The 22,625-nt window shown below is 41.2% G+C and overlaps 1 protein-coding gene across 2 annotated transcripts in view; it reads left to right on the top strand.

Annotated features, from left to right (window-relative positions):
* Positions 1-22,625, top strand: part of lsamp (limbic system associated membrane protein) — a 1,177,706-nt gene that overhangs the window by 145,606 nt on the left and 1,009,475 nt on the right. The window contains exon 1 of one of the 2 annotated variants that reach the window (XM_051396814.1): positions 21,841-22,041. The exons of the other annotated variant lie outside the window; for it this stretch is intronic. Coding sequence (XP_051252774.1) covers positions 21,978-22,041 — 64 coding nt within the window. The 5' untranslated portion in view covers positions 21,841-21,977. Of the gene's footprint in view, positions 1-21,840; positions 22,042-22,625 lie in introns of those variants that run through there. 2 annotated transcript variants of the gene reach the window in all.

Below are 22,625 nucleotides of genomic sequence, written 5' to 3'. Positions count from 1 at the left end.
TAGAGGAGCAGCAGAGATAGGCAGGCAGGCTAAAGCAGCTTAAATAAGGCGCCATGTAGATGTTAGCCAATTGGATGCTTGAGGAAATCAGGTGAGCTGTCAGCTGACTGTGCATGGTATCCAATGGGAAGCTTAGAGGAATCAGCTGATGTATGTTTTTGACTAGCTGTGATCGTATGATATAGCTGTAACTGAAAGCTAAGCCTGACTTCGTGCCCTGCCTGAACTAACGCTATGCTCAATTTTTTGAGTGTACTTGAGTGCACTGTATTGACTCTTCAGTGTCTTCAAGTGAATCACTGACTTTCCTCATAGCTCTCCTCACTGGTGACTAAAAGCTCCGACATTCAACAAGAACCTGTTACTTACAAGCAAAGGTTTGTCTGTCTCTTGTCATTCACTGACGAGTTCTAACTGTGCACTCAGACACATTCAGGAACATATTTAGCAAACTGATGTATGTCTGTACACATTTATCTCTGAATCAGAACATTAAGCACTGTTGGTTTTCATACATAGATAAGTGCAGGTCTCTGAGTAAGTACAGCCGTTCCCTCTTCAGCCTTTCAGGCAGTAATTCTGTAAACAGACTGATTCAGTGGCTCCACTCTCAATAATTTCATGCTGCATTTCTATTTGGAAATAAACATCAATGGAAAAGTGGTGAACAGACAAAGACCAGCAGACACTGGGTGCTAGAAACAGTCAGATAACAGCGACACAGCCCACTCCACTCCATAGCATGGTGACAGTTGTGATGGGGAGATCAATGAGGATTTGATCCAGTTCAACAGTTTCCCTCCTAACGTGATTATTATCATCATTCAATCGCCTTTGATTCTGTGAAAGAATAATGACATCATCTGTGTCAAATACTACATCTAATCACAGTCTGAGATTTCTCACATTATCCAGAGTATCAGAGGATATAGCAGAATGTTTTACACAACTCGTAATGACAACATTTCTACATACTGCAGCAAAATAACAGCTTACCCATAACCCCTCAGGGTCTGCTCACTGGACTCCTTGAAACTTTGCTATTGTAATTATTCTGAATGCACCATGGGAATTTAATTTACTGTTCATAAAACTTTCTCTCAAATCAGAGGATCTGACAGGTGTGACCATTTGCTGTTTGCTGCACTAAAGCAAAAGACTAACAGCCTCAGCATTTCTCAGTCCAGAGGGAGATACAACAGCAACATTTCCCTTTTCAGATACTCATCAGGTTCACAGTGTTAGTCACAGAAACTCTGTTCTCTCTCCAACCTTCTGAAAGCAGCTGAATCAACCTTCCTTTTCGCCGAGAGCAGGAAAGACAAAACGTAGGAGGAAGAAATGAACTTTTTAATGAACACCACTCTAATTCCATACACAGACAATTGTGTATTGAATTTTCCTCCTCTTCCCTCTATCATTCATGCAAAGGTTGCTCTTGTCCAGACAGCTATGGTGAGCAGTACAATCATGCACAGCAGAGAAACCTAGGCCACCACTGGACGTTCATGCATGGAGACATTATTTCCACCTCCCTGCTGTGTGCTCCACAGTGCTGCTGGCTACCTGCCGTGCTTCACTGAATGCCAGCTCACTCCCTGTATTTGGGATTTGTTGCCAGTCTTATATGCTTTCCAATTAACAGTGTGTATCTAATTAATATTGACAAGGCTGCTGATGTGAGCCATAGGCTGTATACTTTTTATCTCATTTACTTTTAAATAATTATACATAGAGTAAAGGCTGTAGATTAAAAGTTTATGAGAGCAGATTACAGTAGATGTTTAATAGTTTGGTTTAAAATGAGATTACTTTCACCTCACTATAATGATGATCTCTTTGCTGCCAATAACAGCCTCCAGGATTTAACAAAGATATGTGTCATTCCAGAGGTTCCCAACCTGGGGATCGCTACCCCCACAAGGGCTCGCCAAAGCTTCATGAGAGCTTGCGAGGCCTTCTTGATTTTAAAGTGTGTTAGACAAACTTAAAAAAAGATATACACAGAAGGCCAGTATCTCAGCATTTGGTTCACTTCTGTGAAGAAATGAAAATGTTAAGTAAAGGAAATTGTCTCATAAAACAATGGCCAAGTGTCATGGACAAGAAAACAAGGAAAATACAGAGATTTGTAGAAAAAGTTACCTAAATATTTAATGAAATATGCACAAAATATGTCACTTAGTCGTCAGGAAAAAGGTTCGAAACCACTGACTCGTTCTGTTAACGATGGCTCAGTCAGTGTCAGTCAGCTCTATAGCAGGATAGGAAGCATCATGGCTGACTAATATTGTCTCATATCTTCTAAACATTCAGTCTTTATCTTTTAACTTCCATCATCATCTACACCACCAGTCTTCACAGTAACCAAACACACACAAAAACTAAACTGCTCTCACATTTTATTCAATCACCTCAAATAGTCATTGTGTTGTCTTTACTATCTGCTTCTCATCTGAGTTTGTCAGAAATATTCAAGTAGCAGTTCTGTTAATCTCTGACGAGTGGTCATGTTGAGCTGATGAGTATTTTTAGCACTGAATGTGATAATAGTTTGTAGCTTCTAGCTCTGGTTGCTGTCAGCAGGACAGATCTGCTGGTCTGAGTGTGAACCAGGTCCTGTCTGCTACATAATGACATCCTGTACTGCTGGGAGCTCTGGGAGGTTACACAGCACTGCGTGACCCAGCATGCACCAGGACAGAGCTGCAGGGACTGGTCAGAGTGAAGGAGTGCAAAGACAACAGAGAACAGAGAGACACAGAGAGAGAATCACTGAGTGAACAGTTTGAATAGAGTGAGAGTTGTCTGTGCTGTCAATGAATGTTCCTACAGTGATTGAAGAACATGACTAGAAACATGAACATATGAGTCCACACATTTCTGAGTACATTAATCATTTTGTCTTCCCCTATTTTGTATTATATAACACCCAGTTATAATGCTGCCAAAGACCTTTGAGTTAAGAATAGCATGTAGGGTGACACTGACAGGGAAATGCAGATTCCTTCTAAGAAAACAGAAAGTCCAACCAAATGATTTAGAGAGGGATTGTTCGGGCTCGTGTTTGTATGCCTTTGTGTATTTACAATCCATACTGCACAAAAGAAACGCCTCATCATATTTTATATGTTACATAACCAGATGCAATAAAGGATCACAAATAAACACTGTATTTACAGTACCCAAACACACACACGTACACACACACCAATCCCAATCCAAATCTGTGTTGTTAAAATAACATATGTGAGTCTACCAATGACAGCAGCCTCCTACACATTTCAACACTTGATGTTCCACTGAGACACCAGATGGACACAGTTTGATTTATCACAGTGTTGTTCAGAGAAAATCATTTTGTGGTTAAAGTAACAGTGTGTGGTGGTGCAAAGTGGCTAAAATTTTCCTCTAGCAAAAAGAAAGAAAATAAAAACTTGAAAATATCCATGTCAAAAGAAGAAGAAGTCCCTGGTGTGATTTGACTGTCGACTGCTGACTGCTACTTTTACCATCTTGTAATGGGAGTCATGTGTTCCAGTAATTGTTCTTCAGAGCTGAACTGGACTGCATCTCTTTGTCAGAGTGAAGTGAAGAGTGTGTTTGTCTGCTGACTGATGCTAGAAATGAAGTGTTTTGTGTTCCTGTCAGTCCTTAATAAGTCCTCTCACATTCACTAAAACCTCCAAATGGAACTTTTTTCAAGGAGACCCTTTAAAGTGGACCAGAGCTTCATCACTCAGCCTGTTGGCCTGTTAGGTTCAGAGAGGTTTGAATTACGAATCAGACCGATAACTGACTGCTTTCTCAGATTGTTGACTCTCTTCTTCATCTGTTAGATATCAGTTATCACTGTTTGTCATAATGTGGACTGTTAAAAGCTCCAGCTGCAGTAAAGAGATCTCTAACCTCCAACACTTTCTAAAGAAGAGTCAGTGACAGGCAGCTGAGTGGAACCAAGCAGAGAGGAGACGTCAGTCATTGTCACATTCACCTCCACACTTCACACACTCCTTACACAAACACAAAGCAGGTGGATTGTAACAGTGTGTGTGTGTGTGTGAGAGAATGTGCAGACTAATCATTTTATGTAAATGAATTATCACAGTTAAATGTGTATTGGACAGTCTGTAGGAGGGTGTGCATGTGTTTGTGTGTGACTTTAGTAGCATGTAGAAATCCTATTTAATCTGTAATATGAGTGTCTATGCTAAATGCTGCATTTGTAATGTATGTTGAATATACTGGCATTAAAAGGGAGATGGACAGACAGTGTAGAAAGAGAGAGTCCCCATGGCAACAGATAAAGGGAGCGAACGAAATGTGTGTAGTGAGGAGAAGTTAGGAACTGTAAAATAATAAGTTCTATTTACAATTATAGCGACACAAAGTCTGATAAATACAGTTGATTAAAGCTTGAAGTGGAACCACTTGTTGACTTTTAAGTTCATTCATGATCCTAGTAAAAGTATGACCAAAACACTCTTTACTCAAGGTCCACTTACTCGTGCTTTCTGCAGCTTCCAACCACAGTCACACAGTCTACACATTTACTCCGTTGTCATAGAGACAGATTTGTTCAACATGGTAGCTCTGCAGCTGTTGTGATTTCATTCAGAGCAATTTCAGGAATTCTCATCTGTGGTCATGTGTCTTTTTTTTGTGGTCAAGAAAGAACTTTAAAGTTTAACTTTAAGACAAGATGGATAAGAACAGTGAGTGCATCTGCAGCTACTGCACATGTCTGTGCGTCTCTCTGTTAGTGTTACATACAGACAGCAGCTCTCTGTATGGACTGTTTCCAGTTCAGCTACCTTCACTGGAGCAGAGCTGTTTTTATCCAGATTGTCTCACACCTGTCTGATCCTATTAGATCACAACACGTCTGCTGAGCTGATCAACACTGTAGCCCAGCAGATGGTGATGACCGTTCATAATGGAGAAAATGAACATTAAATCACCTGATAATAGAAATGAGATTGGCTTTTACTTCTGTCAGGAGAGTCTGTGTTGTGTGGGATTACTCTGAGGTGTTTGAAATTTAAGCTACATTAATTTGAACATGTTTGTCCTCTTGGTCAGAGGGATGATGTGTGTCCCCTCAGTGTCCAGTCCTTGTTCCTGTCATCTCATATCTCTCCATGTTCTCCAATAGCTGATTGTAACCTCCTCCCAGTCTGTCTTCTGTCAGAGCCAGAGGGCTGGAGCTGCTCTCTTGTGTCCTGTCAGTGGTTGGACCTCAGCTCTCTCTGTCGCTTCTGCATCACATTCCACAGACAGAACAGACTGACCTCCATCTCCTGTCCTTCAAACCAGGACAAACCTTTACATCTCTTTCAGTCCTAGCATTGTCACTGTCCTGCTGTCTGCTTTGACTGATTAAGAAAGCTTTAAATAGGATCCATCACAGCAGTTTGTTCATGTTTTTACTGAAAGCATTCAGAATTGTCATTATTACATTTATTGACTGCCTCCAGGTGTGAAGATTATCACATGAAAGATCATTTTGATCATTTTCTATCTTCTTGAATTAAAATCATCCATCATTTTCCTTTATTACAGTTCCTCAAAAAGGTTGTGTGCAGATAACATTTTATGAGTTGTGTTTTGGTGCATTTGTGGAAAACGAGTGATGATTTCTCAGCTTCTGATCAACAGTATTGTATCGTCTTTATCTCTAACTCCTCAGTTTCCACCGATTTATTCTTTTCTTTTACCACCTGCTCCTTTGTTCACTCTTCCTCACCTCTCACTGAACAGCTTGACTGAAGTTTTCATTCATTTAGGAATTTTAAGGAGTCACATTTGTACTCTTTTATTGTCATTGTATGTCTGGCATTTCACAGCAACAAAAAAAGATTCCTTCTACACTTTTAACACCTACAGAGTCTGATAATGTGAAAGAAGAACCCAATTTGTTTTCTACTGTGACATTCATTTGCAGTCGTCAGAATCACATGTTCATTTTATCTTCTACCTGCGATGTCAGTTAGTTGTGTTACAAACAAGATGTTGTCGTCTCTTTCAACAGTACGCTGACTTCTAATAACTTTAATTGCACTAGCTTGCAAACACCCAATCCATTGACTGAGGGAGGAGGAGGAGGATGAGGAAGAGGACGAGCTCTGTCAGTCAGGGTCTTGTCTTCTATTGACTGTGTTTGAACTGGATTCAGCTCAGACTGAACTGTACAGTGTTTGAAGAGATATGTGTGGAGAAGATCAGGGCAGAGTTAGATTTGTTTGATTGTTCATTTTAGGACATGTTGGACAAAAGATTGAGTTCAGAGGAACAGTGAGTTGGATCACCCTGGATGGACTACATGACTTCATAGATATATTAACACAGTGCTCAGTTTGCAACAGGCAGAAAGACACCATGGACCCTCATCAGAGATCAAATGTACTTAGTAAAGAAGTCTTTACATTATGTCATACAGCATGTATTCAGGCAAATACTGAATCCTATATTTCACACTAGTGCCCGGTGTCTATTCATTGATATGACTGAAGGGTTAAAGCTCATGAAGCATAGTTGTTTTGAAGTTATTGCAATGACTTAATAACTCAAAGACCTTTTTCCTTTTTCAGATGAATTATCAAGCTGTCCATACCAGTTGCTTAGTCATGCAAATTTGATTAATGTAGTAAAATAAAGAATCACCTTCACTTTCACAGTTTTTATACAGACGACCAACTCCTGTATTATCCAGAAAATCATATCTTTCACTGAGTGAACACTGAGGTCAAGAATCAAGGAGTTTGAACTAATCATGCTGACTCACTGTTGGATTTGAAAGTTTCTCTCACATCACTCTCAGTTCTTACTCGCTGTCCTCACAAGTGTCAAGAGATTTTCTTTGTCAGTGGTGAGTCACCAGTGAGATTTGTATAAAATCTGCTCTTTTCTCTCTGTGCTCCCACTTTCTCCTCCTCTCTTTAGTCTCTAGTCACTGACAGATACTTTCATTTTCTGTGTGAAGTATTCAGCTACTCTCTGTTTGAAGTAATATTCTGCATTTTCCCACCTCCACTATTCACTCTTGCTGTTCCTCTTAATGGACTTGATGGGAACAGAACTGCTCTGCTTTCAGCAGCTGGGTTGGCTGGACTGGAGTAAACTCACCACCTCTGTCACTTCATCCATATTTTACTCTCAGACATTCTAGGTGTAATCGAGCTTCACTGTCCTGGTTATAAGATGACTCAGTTCATGGTGTCTGATTGTTTCTCTGTTTTCTTCTGTCTCTCTCGTCTGATTAGCTCCATTTTGAAACTTCATGTGGATCTTGTTGTGGTTCAAACATGAGCATATTGATGACATGTGAGGGTGCATGTGTGTGTGCAGGCCGGTGATGTGCCCGCAATCATTTCTCCGATTCCAGGTGGTCTTCTTTCTCTGATTGATATTAAATTATTTAAACCTATTTCATCATTACAATTATGGTGACACACAAGCTCCAGACTCAGCAAACTAAGCAGTTTTTTCTTAAGTTGCAGAACACAAACTCCTCTACCTCACTGCAGCTCTATAACTGATACTCAGAGGGATAATTATTTATGATGTGGAGTTATTGACAAGCAGCAGGTCTTACAGGATGTGAACACGACAGACAGGATGGGTCAGGGAAGATGACTCCACAGTACTCTGGTCTTGTGTGTGTGTTGCTCAGTTCTGATACTGTGACTCTATAAGGACTGATTGTTGTTTGGAAACTTACAGGAAATCTCTCTGAAGTCTGATTATTATTAGGAAATGTTGGATAAGGACGCCTAATGTCCCACAGTCAGCTCTTATTTTCAGTTTGCACGCACATTTTCCTGCCAGTTTACACAGTTTGTTTGTTGTAATTAAGGCTGGAATGTTGTGTTTACTGACAGGCCACAGTAAAGTCTGATTGATCAAAGCTGGTCAGCAGCCTGTGATGCAGCATGCAGGGATAACCTGTTCTGTTAGTCAGCTCTGTTGGTTGCTGACATTCAGTGACATTAATGCAAATGATGTGAAGCAATTAGTTCATTTAAGTGCAGAAACAATTAGCTTGTATTTAGCAAGGAGCAAATCTGTGGTTGCTGCTATGACAACACCAGGCTTTGGGAGTAATAAATTACATGTAACTCACTCAGGATACAAACAAAGGTAACTGTAATCTATTACAGCTACAGTAAAAAAAAAAAAGATGAAATCACATTAAAGTTACATTTAGGAAAAATTTGGATAATTAGCAGGATTTTAATTTTTTCTTTAAAAATACACTGATCAGAAGACACATTTTTAAATATCTTTCCATTTCAGTTTTATTTTCCAAGGTTACATTGTTCTGTTGTCTTATAATGTAGAATATACTTACATTAATACTTCTTATTGGCATTTTTATTTACATATTTTGTGTTGGGGTCACTTTGATTTTGTGAAACTTGGATTAGGTTATTGACTGCATTTCAGGTATCATATTACAAGTAACCATAATAGTGCGAGAATTACTCTTAAGATGCTGAATTTAACACTCCTACTATACTGAAGGCACACTTAATTCAGTCTGTGTTTCCTTTTCCAGCTTCTTTTTGTAGCCTCCTAGTGTTCAGTGTGGGATTGTGTTAAGTTTAATCAGCTGCAACTCATTTGTGTTATTTCAACCAATGCAGTGTCAGCTTTATTGTTCATTGTCAATGCCTCACTAACAGAAGACAAAGATTATAACAAAGACTGCCGACAAAGACCTTATCTCAGAATGAAATGATCCATCTTTCTTTCTTAATTTTTGCAGTGTGGCACATGAATTATAGTGTAGATGTTTCTATGGTTACAGTTCTGCCACATGATGAAGCTGAAGATTCTGGCAGTCTGTAAGTAAGGGATAATCACAGAGAGGCAGGACAATAAACAGTTTGATATGCCCGGCTCGTGGAAGGTTACCGCCCTCGACGTATTGCCCTGCCTTGAGGTAATTATCCCGTTTATTCCACTTCTTGCTTGCCAACATAATAAAACAATTCAAATATTTTAATAATTATGCTTTTTCTTATTCGTATTGCATGCTTATTAAATGTATACTCTGTTTGAGTTCATCTCCCTCAAAAAGTAGTCCTCTTTAGAACTACAGTGAATAACGTTAGCTCAGCTGTAGCTAATTAGTTTCTATAGCAACCACACAAGGCTGCATCTTTGAACTGTAGCATAAAAACGTCTTAACAATTCATTTAGTTCTTTGGCACTGCAGGTGTCCGGGTCAGTTGTCACTGTCAGTCTATCCTTCTGGTGGCTCTTCCACTCGGTGAAAACCTTGATAGCAAAGGCAGTTGCCTTTTTCATGTTTGATTCAAGGGCCCCCTCTTCAATTGTACGCAGCTCCTCACCTGTCAGATCTCGGAAACGGGTACCCTGGGCCTTGTCTTTTGCTTTTGTCATTCCTTTGCCCTCGTCGCTCTTTAACCAGTCCTGAAATGTCTTCCCTACTCGAAATAGATTAAAATTGACAATGAATTTGTCCATTTTTAAAATGCTGCAATGTTTAGAACTACAGTGAATAACATTAGCTCAGCTGTAGCTAATTAGTTTCTATAGCAACCACACAAGGCTGCATCTGACCACTAGTTTAATAACGTAATGTTAGTTGCTACTACATTGTATCTCGCTTGCGAAACTATGTATCGACTGACCATCCGATAGATTTCCGACACATTTTAGAAACTTTTTTAAACAAGCTTTATTTTTACAATGGACCTCATGTTTGAAATTTCTGTGATAGAAAAAAATACAAGCGGCGTATTGATCTACTATTTGATGACGCTGTGCTCAGTCAGCGGGAAACCTGCCGGGTTAATGCCTTCCTCCCAGCCAATCAGAATCAAGCATTCTTAAACGAAGTAGAATAAATTACTTTAGTTTGTAATGATTTTAATTTGGAGCTCTTGATGGCATGGGAAAAACATTCTCAGTTCTTATTGGCTGACAGGTGTGCATTTAAATTGTATATCTGTACACTTCAAACATAGTCGGTAAAAAGCAAAAATATTTGTTTGAGATGAGATGATGGCAGAATTTGACAGAATGAAATAAAGTGTAAAAGTTACACATCAAATGTAGATATAGTCAGAGACATTGAGAGGATTCGGTCTGACAGGAGATGTGGAAGTGAGCGAGTCTGCAGAGACTCAACAAGAGAATGATCAGGAGAACAGCTGTGATCTCTGCTGTTCTCTTCCGCCAGGAAATATGACCGATCCAAACATACACATATAGTTCATCCTACAGTTGATTCAAGGAAGACATGTATGGTGTATGAAAACACACAACTTAAACATACTTTGACATTTAGTGGAGAAACTCAGTGTCAGAAACATATTGTACACTAATTCAAGTGAGAAGAACTGGACAATTTGATAGTACAGTAATGCTGATTTTGTCTTCTCAGACCAATCAATGACAGATTTGTTTTTAATGTTTCCACATTTATTCCTGATTGAAGCTATGAATCAATGATTCACCACCTCAGTGGCTGTTCTTTTTTCTTAATCTGTTGTTGTTGTCCCAGACGGTTGAACACTGACACCAGCAGTCCAGACAACATCCCATTGTTCTCTTTTTAACTGGCTGTCGATCATCTTCCTTCCTCCTCTAACTCATCTATGAATAGACCCTGCAGCTGGTGGCTCTCTGTTCACAGCAAAGGAACTACAGTAATGGAGACGTGGTGAAATGGAAAGAGAATCTTATTCATTACTGCTTTTTATTAAATCTTAATTTATTAATTCATTTTTTTTCTAGATATAGTCTCACTTCTCTTCTTCCTGCATGAGTATTTTAAGACTACGTCTGTTAGATGAGCACATTTTTTCCCCCAAATCTTTTTATTGAGATTTCCCAACACAATGACATATAACTAGTGTGGGAAAAAAAAGAAATTTACAACAATATGTCAACAAATCCCTTGAATCCAGTCCCACCTAACCCTCCAGGTCAGAACCAGACTGGGACAAACAACACACACACACACACACACACACACACACACACACACACACACACACTAAAACGCACAAAGAAAAAGACGAAGAAGACAAGGAGAGAGATAGAAAGAAGGAAAGAAAAAAAAAGGGGGAAATTAAAGGGACCTTAGTTTGGTCCTCCTCCACATCCAGAGATAGGTCAGGAGAGCCAACAAACTCCAAGAAGGGGTGTCAAGTGTCATGAAATCTCTTAGTGGAGCCACTGAGTGAAAACCTAAGTTTTTCAAGTTTCAGGTTATAAAGAACTTCTTTAACCCAGTGATTATATGATGGAGGACGGGTGACCTTCCAATCAAGCAGAATCAGCCAGCGAGCCAGCAAGGTTGAAAAAGTCAGGGCCCACCTCACCTCAGCAGAGAGGTCAGTGTCCAGAGGGGAGCCAAAAATAGCTGATATTGAGTTAGGGGGAATAATCTCAGCCAAATCATATAGTATCAAAAATACTTTGCCAAATGGTAGTCAATTTAGGTTATCACTGTCATATGTTTTGACGAAAGAGGTGGGCAAATGAAATTTTGACGAGAGTTCTGTATAAGACGAAAAAAAACCATCTGTGTACAGATCCTTGATGCTGATGATACCTTTACTGAATGTAGGTCTATGATAGAGGGTCTGAAGGCATGGTTTTTAAAAAGCGGGGAGAAGATGGAAGGGCCCTGCAAGCCAAAGTTTTTCCTGAGTTGGGTCCATATTTTCAGTGAGGCAGACACAATTGGGTTTGCTCTCAGAAGGGTTGCAGGGAGGGGAAGCTGGGAACATGGGACAGAGCGTAAAGAGAGGTGCGCGAGGTTGCCCTTTCCAACTGTATTAAGGCAGGGAGGGAATCACATGCATCATCCATCCAATATAAGATTTTCTTAGCAGCCCAATAATATCGCCTAAGGTTAGGGAGTGCAAGGCCTCCATCCCTTTTGGGAGATTGCAATATTGTCTTTCGAATTTGAGCTGGCTTGTTTCCCCATAAAAATTTGGATATTATCCCATCTTATTTGTCAAAAAATGATTTAGTAATGTATATGGGAATGTGCTGGAAAAGGTAGAGAAATTTGGGCATGACAACCATCTTAAACAGATTTATCTGGCCCACGAGAGATAGTGGTAAAGCGGACCAGCGGCCAAAGTCTCTCTCAGTCTTCTCAACCAAAGGCAGAAAGTTAGCACTGAACATATCGGACATAGATTCTGTGATGAAAACCCCTAAGTAGCGAAAGCCGTTGTCAGCCCACTTAAACAGAGTTAAAGAGTGCAAAAGTCGTTTCGCCAGTGAATTGATTGGGAACAGTTCACTCTTTTGATAGTTTAGTTTGCAGCCGGAATGTGCACCAAACCGTTGCAGGATGTTAAAAATCACGGGGTAGAGAGGTAGTTGGATTTGAGATGTACATAAGCAAATTGTGCGCGTATAGTGAGACCTTATGTGTTGTGTCCAATCGGGTGATACCCTCAAAGCCTTTCTCTGAGCACAGCCGGAGCGCCAGGGGTTCTATAGCGATAGTGAATAAGAGTGGTGACAAGGGGCAGCCTTGTCTCGTGCCTCTCTGGAGAGAGAAGGGGGGAGATAGCGTATCATTTGTTTGCACTGAGGCCATGGGAGAAGAATATAAAAGCTTGACCCAGAGAATAAAATCATTGTCAAGGCCAAATCTATCCATCACTTCATAATAAATACTTCCACTCTACTCTGTCGAACGCTTTTTCTGCGTCAAGGGATACTAATATCTCAAGGGTTTCAGAGCTCCATGAGTGAATAATGTTAAGTAGTCGCCTGGTGTTGTGGGAGGACTGTCGGTCCAGCATGAAACCTGTTTGGTCCAATGAGATGACTGAGGGCAACACCCGCAGGAGACGGAGAGCGAGAATTTTTGAGAGAATATTAAGGTCTACATTAAGAAGTGAGATCGGTCTGTAGCTATTGCAGAGTAATGGATCCTTCTCTTTTTTTTAAATTAGGGAGATAGTGGCCCTTGACAGGGTGTCTGGCAGCCAACCAATTAGAAATGCCTCATTATACATGTCTCTAAGAACTGGAGCCAGGAGATCTGAGAAAGTTTTATAATATTCCGTGGTAATGCCATCCGGACCCGGCGATTTACTACTCTGTAATGATTTAATGGCTTCTTCGACCTCAACAGTTGTTATGAGTTCTCCCAAGCCTCTTACCATTTTGACATTTATTTGGGGAAAGATAATATTGCTAAGTGTTTCATGTGTAACTGGGGTGTGATCAGAAGTGTAGAGGTCGGTATAAAATTTGGCGAAGGTTTCTGGGATTAATCTCGGAGATGCCTCGGCCATGACCTGGTGAGCCAGAAGCTTTCCAGCCCTATCCCCAGATTCAAAAAAACGCTGCCTGGATTTGAGTATTTGTAGTTTTGCTTTGTTTGTGGATGCCAAATCAAAGTCTGTTTGTAGCTTAAGACATTCTTTATAGAGATTAGGATCTGGGTCGGATGAATATTTGTTGCAACATATTTTATTTGTTGAATCAAATCCGCCATATTGGATGATTCGGTTTTCTTTAAGTTTGAGACAAAAGAAATTAGTTGACCTCTGATATAGGCTTTCGAAGCCTCCCACAACGTTCTTCTTTTAGTTTCCAGCAAGTCATTCAATTCAAAAGCGTAATTTGGGAGCGCAAAATTGTCGATAGCAGTCCTCAGCTAATAACACAGAGTTAAACCTCCATTGTCTAAAGGGTTTGATCTGTACGTGAAAATTGAGGTCAAGGGAGGTCGGGGCATGGTCTGATATGACAATACTGTGATAGTCACTGGAATTAACATTGGGGAAGAGTCTGTTGTCTAGGAGGAAAACATCTATGCGAGCATAAGTGCGTTGTACATGTGAGAAAAAAGAGAAAAGTTCAGTTGTGGGAAATTTACACTGCCATGGGTCTGAAAGCCCAAGTTGTTCAGCAAAAGTGCTAAGAGTCTTAGCTGACTTGGTTAGAGGGAACACCTTGTTAGAGGATCTGTCAAGTATCGGATCTTGGACCAAATTGAAATCTCCTCCCAGAATAATATGGTAGTTATCAATGTTTGGAAAGGATGTAAAAGTTTGGTTATAAATGCACTGTCATCCCAGTTAGGGCCGTAGACATTAGCCAGAACAACTGGGACGCCCTGTAGTTTGCCAGAAACAATAATAAAGCGACCTGCGGGATCCGCCACAATTTTGTGAGGTTCAAACTGGATGTTTTTACGAATCAGAATAGCTGTGCCCCTGGCCTTCTCATTAAATTTAGAATGAGATAGGTGACCAATCCATGCTCTTTTGAGTCGTGGCACCTCTTTGTTGCGCAGATGGGTCTCCTGCATAAAAAAATATGTCCCCTTTAAGCTGTTGCAAGTGAGCCATGATTCTACCAGATTTATTGGCACCCCCTACTGCTCTCACATTCCATGAAACCAGCCTGAGTATGTAATTTGTGTTGGTCATACCTTACCATCTCCAAGTAGGACAGGGCTGTGGTGTAAAAGGGAAGGGAGGGGGGCAGTTGTGCAGGAGCAGGTAGCTGCAGCCAACATGGAAGTGGTGGGTGCCGGAGAAAGGAGAAGGGGAGAGAAAAAAACAAAACAAAACATAGAGAGAGACAGACAAGACAAGATAAAATGCATTCATACACACTAAACAAACATATATACATATATACATGATCAATGACTTAACCTCAGTCCCAGGACGTGAGATTCCCATTGTGTAAACAGAGCCTTAGGTGTCCATTGCACAGTGATGCATTGTCCTTGCATCTGCTTGGGTCTTCAGGTCCTGGCTCCAACCTGTCCACATTCCAGCCTTTATGAATAACAATGCTGATGATGATTCATAAATTATATATATATATATAAAAAAATGCTCTTAAGTTTAACAGAGGTAGAGCTGTTTCACCTAAATTAAGTACAGTCACCATAATAGAAAATATGACAAACGGCCTAAAACGTAACTGAATTTTCATCAGCCTTAAGTTGAAAGGGTAGCAATAACAAGTTAACCTAGCGCCAGACATGGCTACTTGTTAAGAACAACTGGGCTAGAATCAGATCCCGACTTGTAGCATAACGTAATAGAAAAAAACACAGGCTAACGTAGCCATTGAGAGAGAGAGAGAGAGAGACAGAGAGAGAGAGAGAGAGAGAGAGAGACAGACAGACAGACAGACGCACAGCAGCAACAGTATTGGCAATGGCAATCTAGCAGGACCATGGCAGGAGGCTCCACCAGGATCGATAAGAACCTGCGAGACGAGAAAGCACAAGAACTCCGGGGAAGAAGTGAGGTTAGTAACATGCATTAATGGAACATGAATAAGTGCAGAAAGAGAGAGGAAGTGAGGAGCTCAGTGCACCATGGGACATCCCCCAATAGTCTAGGCCTATAGCAGCATAACTAAGGGATGGTTCAGGACTCACCTGATCCAGCCCTAACTATAAGCTTTATCAAAGAGGAATGTCTTAAGCCTACTCTTGAATGTGGTGAGGGTGTCTGCCTCCCAAACCACAACTGGAAGCTGGTTCCACAGGAGAGGAGCTTGGTAACTGAAGGCTCTGGCTCCTGTTCTACTTTTGGAGACTATAGGAACCACAAGTAGCCCAGCATTCAGAGAACGTAGTGTTCTAGTGGGGTAATAGGGTACTATGAGCTCTTTAAGATATGAAGGGGCCTGACCATGAAGAGCTTTATAGATGAGGAGGAGGATTTTAAATTCTATTCTACATTTTACAAGGAGCCAGTGCAGAGAAGCTAGTACAGGAGAGATGTGATCTCTTTTTCTAGTTCCTGTCAGTACTCGTGCTGCAGCGTTCTGAATTAATTGGAGCGTTTTAATGGACTTATTGGGGCAACCGGATAATAAAGAGTTGCAGTAATCCAGCCTTGAAGTAACAAATGCATGGATTAGTTTTTCTGCATCTGTCTGTGATAGTATGTGTCTAATTTTTGTAATATTACGTAAATGAAAGAAGGCAGTCCTAGAGGTCTGCTTCATGTGGGAGTTAAAAGACAAATCCTGATCAAAGATAACTCCCAAGATTCCTGACAGTGGTGCTAGAGGCCAAGGTAATGCCATGTAGAGTAACTATATCTTTAGACAGTGAGTCTCTAAGGTTTTTGGGGCCAAGAACAAGAATTTCGTTTTTTTCTGAGTTTAACATCAGAAAATTGCAGCTCATCCAGGATTTTATGTCCTTAAGACATGTTTGTAATTTAGATAATTGATTAATTTCATCGGGCTTGATCGATAGATATAACTGCGTATCATCTGCATAACAGTGAAAGTTAAAGGAGTGATTCCTAATAATGTTGCCTAAAGGGAGCATATATAAAGTAAATAGTATTGGCCCAAGTACAGAACCTTGTGGAACTCCATGACTAACTGTAGTATTTATTGAAGATTCGTCGTTAACATGTACAAACTGCGAAAGATCTGATAAATATGACTTAAACCAGCTTAGTGCGGTTCCTTTAATGCCAATTTGATGCTCAAGTCTCCCCAAAAGAATATTATGGTCAATGGTGTCAAATGCAGCACTAAGATCTAATAATACAAGTACAGAGACAAGTCCATTGTCAGAAGCAATCAGAAGGTCATTATTAACTTTAACCAGAGCTGTCTCTGTGCTATGATGAACTCTAAATCCTGACTGAAAATCCTCAAATAAACTATTGTTATGTAGAAAGTCACACGACTCTTTGGCGACTACTTTCTCCAGAATCTTAGAGAGGAAGGGGAGGTTAGAGATTGGTCTATAGTTGGCTAAAACCCCTGGGTCAAGAGTGGGCTTTTTAAGAAGGGGTTTAATTACAGCTACTTAACAGTCCTTTATCTGTCAGTCAATGGGTTAGCCATTTCAATTTAGCTGAGCGATAGCCATGGCTAATTGCTAACAGCAACAAAGCTGGAGTAAAGCCCCCATTTAGCATAGACTGTCAGATTTCCATGGTAGTCCTGTGAGAACGCACCCGCTGAAATCAGTCCTCTGTAGTCCCGGAGCCGTGTCAGCGGGGAGATGCGATGAAATCTTGGGCGTCCTTGAGGGAAGCGAGCCGTCTCCTCTTCCCTTCTGTGGTCATGATGAACAGCTTAGCCGGGTAATGGAGGGCAGGTTTGAGGCCGACATTGTAGAGCTCCTTCATGACGTCGCGATACACCGAGCGTTGTTCCAATATCTCAGGGCAGTAGTCCTTGAATATGTGGCTCGGAGAATCTTTGTATTTGAGCTCGCCCCGCAGCTTTCGAGCCCCGCACACCACCAGTTTGTGGGTCTGGAATCTGTGGAAGCATATCACAACTGCCCTGGGCTTCTCAACTGGGCTTGGTTTATCTGCTAGCATGCGATGAGCCCGATCTAGCTCCGGGGCTGATGTCAGAGTGTGTTCCCCAAAGACCTCAAGTAAGAGCTGAGAGAAAAACGCTGTTGGCTGGGGACCCTCGATGCCTTCGGGAAGGCCAACAATCCTAATATTGTTCCAGCGGCTTCTCCTCTCCAGATCGGTAAGCTTAGCTTTTAGCATGGTGTTCTCCTCGGTTACTGCAGTTAGCTTTATCTCCACGGCTTGCATATCCTGGCTGGTCGTGGTGGCAGAAGCTTCCAGCGAAGAGAGACGCTGTTGGTGTTCTAGTAAGGTGGTCTGGATATTGTCCAACTTCGTTTCGAGTTTGGAGAACGCTGCATTGAATACTGCCTGGAGCGATGTTTTGTGGTCTGTTAGCATAGCTGTTAGCGTAGCCGTAACGGTGCTGGTCGCTGAGTCTTCCTTCTTTTGCTCGTCTCTCTTAGATCTGTATTTCCGACATGGGAAAGCGCTGAGGGCTATACCTTAGTATTTATGGCTGGTTATGTTATCGCGGTAAAACTCTTAGGAGTGTTTAAAAGTTAGCTGGTCGGGAGCGTGGAAAAGTGCAACTACTCCAACTTGCCGTCTACTGGAACCCTCCAAGATGAGCAAATTTTGTAACTGGATCTGAACTAGAAAGTGCGGCTCTGCTCTACAGACTTTGGCTCTCTGTCAGAGGCAAACTGTTATCAAACCAAAGTCTTTAGGGAGGCTTTCACATGTTTGGATGTCGGCTGGGAGCTGTAGTGTTGCAGCAGAGAGCTCAAGTATAATCAGAGCCAAACAGTCATAAATCAACGCTCTCTGCAGAGTCCCACGTAATCAGCTGGGGGTCTGGTGTGATGGAAACCACTGGGATGGAGTCACTAGAAATAGACAGAGGAGCTCTTTATTCAGGACAGAGACCAACAGCAGAGGAAACTAGAGCTCCAAGAGTCATTAGCATCAGAGTACAAGTACCACAGAGTATCTGCAACTTTACTGTAAATGATCCACTTCTGGAGGTCACAGCTCAGAGTGGAGAGAGTGCTGTGTAATGTGGTGTCATATTCAGAAGTCAGATCAATGCAGATCTCTTCTGAGCTGTATCCTGATACTTGATGGATGGAAAGTCATGCAGTAAACTTTCACTTTCAGTCTTATTCCATCTTACAGTAACTGGAAAGAGTCGGCCTTTGTTACCTTTGTTCACACAATGCAGTGTGAACTGTGTGAGTACATTGTACCCTGGTGAAGCTTCTCTCTGGCAGGTTGAAAGAAGCAGCTGGATGAGAGCAGGTGTATCGAAGGAGAAATATTATTAATACGTTTTAAAGAAAGGATAAAATATAACTGAACTTTCTAATGCACTGTGCAATAGCTATAAGTAATACTGAAAATCACAACAACATAGAAATGTCACTATATTGATAGTGTTTCACTATTGGAGTGAGAACAGCAGTCTTTGCTGCAGAGCTCTGTGCTCTGTTGCTGCTCTGTCTCTGTCCATGGTGCTGACTGGGGGGACAGATCAGCTCACTGGACTCCAGTTTGATGCTGGTGTTTAAAGAGAAACTTAACACCCATGATAATCTTGTCTTTGCTGACCTCCAGTGGCTCTCACTGTGCTGCAGTGAACAACAGGTGGATTCCAGGACCCGGTGACATCACTGTTGGGTGTGGTTACAGGTTCAACAGAGCACACCTCTGAACACCCAACTGCACCTATCAGTGATGCTGGCTGTGGTCAGAGGTGAAACAGAGAATCTATAGAACATTCACCGACATTAGCTGGAGGCTTTCACATTGACGTCCAAAGTTTTGCTGGAGGACAGAGACATAGTGGGCTGGACATGAATTATGAATCAAGACACTTAGAGGTCAGGAGCTTTGAACTCAGTGTTGTTGTTGATGAAGTATGATAAGACATGAGTGGACAAAATGAATCAGGATTCTCTCTAATGAGGGAATGTAATGAGGAGGCCGTGTTTTCACCTGCAGTGGTTCTGTCTCTGATTGCAGACCTGTAAAAGCTGGAGAAACTGTCTATACATTGAAATAAACTGGTGCATTAACTTTGTTTCTTGCATCATGTGATGTTAATGTCTTCTTACAACATGGGTAAGATTTAAGTATGTTGCAAATAAATTAATAGCTAATGTGAAATCATTACCACACCATCTGCTCACATAGTCACATAGAATGACTTATTACAAACAGTTGTCTGCTGGAAGCTTTGCATATTCATGCAGTTTGTAGCATGGAGCCATCATTGAAATACATTCTGTTTTCTTCCTGCCAACTTTTCAGTCTGTATCTAAATGATTTGTGACGTGTTCATTCTGTGTATATAATTCACACAGTGGGCTGTGAGTTGGTGATTACCCTGTGTTAACTGGTGTGGCTCAGACTGAAGACTCGCATTATGAGTCTGTTACTGGACTTTTCAGGACCCTAAAACTGTAAATAGAACTATGGACCTCCACACCCATGAACAATATATGACAACATGCAGTGTGTATGTATAATTTATAGATGACTACAACATGAAACAAGATTTCACTTCTTTCTGAGAATCAACAGTCTCACTTCTCTGACAGCAAACTATATTTTTCCTCCGATTGTTTTCAATCTAACCTTTGCTTTTGTTTCTCTTGCTGCTGGCATGTTATAATGAAAACAGTATTCATCTCCTCTGTGCCTACAATACAAATGAGCAGTGTGACAGAAACAGGTGGGGAATGTAAATAAAGCCTCCAAACACAGTCCACCTGGGCCATAAGGTCTCGTGGGTGGAAGCTAATCACAGATGGAAACTAAAAGGAAACAAAACTGAGAACACAAACACACAAACTACAAATATAATAGGAAATGTAGTTCTGAGCAGCTTGTGACTTCTGTGTGAGGGCAACGATCCAAAAAACTAGTTAAGCTCACTTAATGTAGTGACACTACAGAAAGCAGCAGCTAGAGCAACTTTTATTAATAGTAGAATTACATCATCAGTGTATCTTCCTCAGTATCAACTGTGCAGCTTTTACTGAACACAACAGTCAAACTATTCAAACCATAGAACGTAACATCACTGCTGCTGCTGACTGCTGTTTACTGAGCAGAGCTGCCATTGTGTTGGAAAGTGAAAACACAGCCATATGTTATATGAATCAGCACTGAGTCATGGACCATTATCTTCTGGATCTTATGTAACAGCATTCATTTGAGCCTTTAATTCAAGAACATATTGTGGTGTACAGATAACATTTAATCTGTCTCTACTTTACACATATGATCAGGGCTGCTGTTCTCTTTGCATCCAGATAACTTCAGTGTGATCTGCTGGAGTTGAGAGCTGTCATATATATCTTCAGCAGACACATCTGTTTTCATATTAAGATGTGAGTGAATGTGATTCTTACTGAAAATGGAAAACAGTCTCATCAGTATATTACTATAAAACAAGTTTGGTGTGTAGGTGCTCTCACTGCAGCTGGAGTTAAATATAAAAACTAAAGCAACAGCTTCAGGGGCTCTGTGAGAACTGTAATGAATCTACTGTCAGGATTTCTTTGGAATAACACACCACACGTGTATGCACACAGATAACTGGCTCTCTCCAGTGAGACCAACTAGACTCTCTTCACATTGAACTCTAACAGATATTGGTACATACGGGACTAAGCAGCTCCTATAGAGACACTAGAACAACTTTTTAATGCTTAATTGCATGTCAGAAGTAGAAAATACGGGCACTGATATTTTTCACACAAAAATACAACTTTACTTAATGTGCAAATATTCTATATGAGCTTCTTCATCTTCACCTTTTATCCTCAGTTCCTTTTATGATAATTTTAAAGACAGATACTTGTTTTTTCCTGGACTAAAGCTAGGGTAGATAACATTGGAGAAACTAGCAGACAACAAGAGTTTGAAAGTATCCAACTGAACAAATCTCACCCTGTCCCTTCAAGTGTCCCTCCAAAGCCAGTCCCCCAAACACACATGAACACGCAGTGTACCTGCACATACTTTAAAGCAGTGACTGTTACAGTTGAAATCTCTGATATTTATTCTGTTGTTATTTATTTGTGATGTTTTTGTGAGTCTGTATCTTACAGAGCAGCCTGAGGATATATGTGTGAGCCATGAATCTGTCCACACTAACAGACAATAGTGTCCACCTGAGTGTGAATATTGAACAGTGAAGAATCAGAAAGTTGTGTGTTGCTTCCTCCTTCCATCCCCCTCCTCTTCACTTGTGTGTCCAGTTGTTCCACTTGTGAGGCAGAAAGAGTGAAACATCGTGGTTGTGCTGCTGAATGAAATGTGTTGGATTTGTCAGTGCTTTAGAAACACAGTGAACACACACAGACACACACACACACACACACACACACACACACACACACACAGACACACACACACTCTCTCTCCCTCTGTGGGTGAGTGTCGGTAGGGGTCGCTACTGTCAGTGTGAAAGCAGCAGATGGAGCAGTGACAGAGTCTCCAGCTCTTGTGTTGATCAGCAGCGTTCAGACTGGGATTTGTTCCTCCGCTCGGCTTCATTTGCAGCGCTTTCTCTTCTGGAAATTAACCGCTGGAGACGGAGCTTCGTCGGGAAGAGCGCGGAGCTTTTGCACCTGATTAAAGGACACCATGCTTTACTTCTGGATACACACCGTGTGGATCCCCGGCGTCGCTTTCCTCTTTGGATTTCAAGGCAAGGGATCGTTTTATTCTTTTCATTTCATGTCCTGGCGTTTTCCACTAGGAAACACCGGAGTTGAGAGGGAAATGACAGCTACCGTGGATGTTTATTGTGCTTCTGTCCGTCTGCTGCTGACTCTCGTTCTGAAGGTATGTGAAGTGACTTCCCTTCCTGAAAACAGCTGACATGGCAGAGAGACAGAGAGAGAGACTGTTACAGTGGAGCTCTGTTTGCTCTAAATGAAGTTAGTGATGAGTGGAGCTGAACTGATCTGACATCAGTCTTCATGTACAGTCGCAGTGTGTGACACAGAGAAGAGAGCAGCCTCAGAGGCTGATGGTCCAGCTCACAGCTTCAGCAGAGGAGTGTGTGTGTGTGTGTGTGTGTGTGTTCAGGGGCAGTGTGACAGGACAAAAGCTTGTGTAAATTATCAAACAAGTAAATTCATCCCTCAGTTTTGGTTCTGAGCCTCCCTGAAATACCTTCATGTCTTCAACAACATCCCTTTTCACTGTGGCCCATGATGTCTGCATTGTAGATTGGATCAGTCAGTCTCATTGGATTGTCTTTGGTGCTGCTCTTATGCTGGCAAGGAG

This window comes from Dicentrarchus labrax, unplaced genomic scaffold (genome assembly GCF_905237075.1).
Source record: "Dicentrarchus labrax unplaced genomic scaffold, dlabrax2021, whole genome shotgun sequence".
In the NCBI taxonomy this organism is placed as follows: Eukaryota; Metazoa; Chordata; class Actinopteri; family Moronidae; genus Dicentrarchus; species Dicentrarchus labrax.
This window is presented reverse-complemented; position numbering and strand designations above follow the sequence as displayed.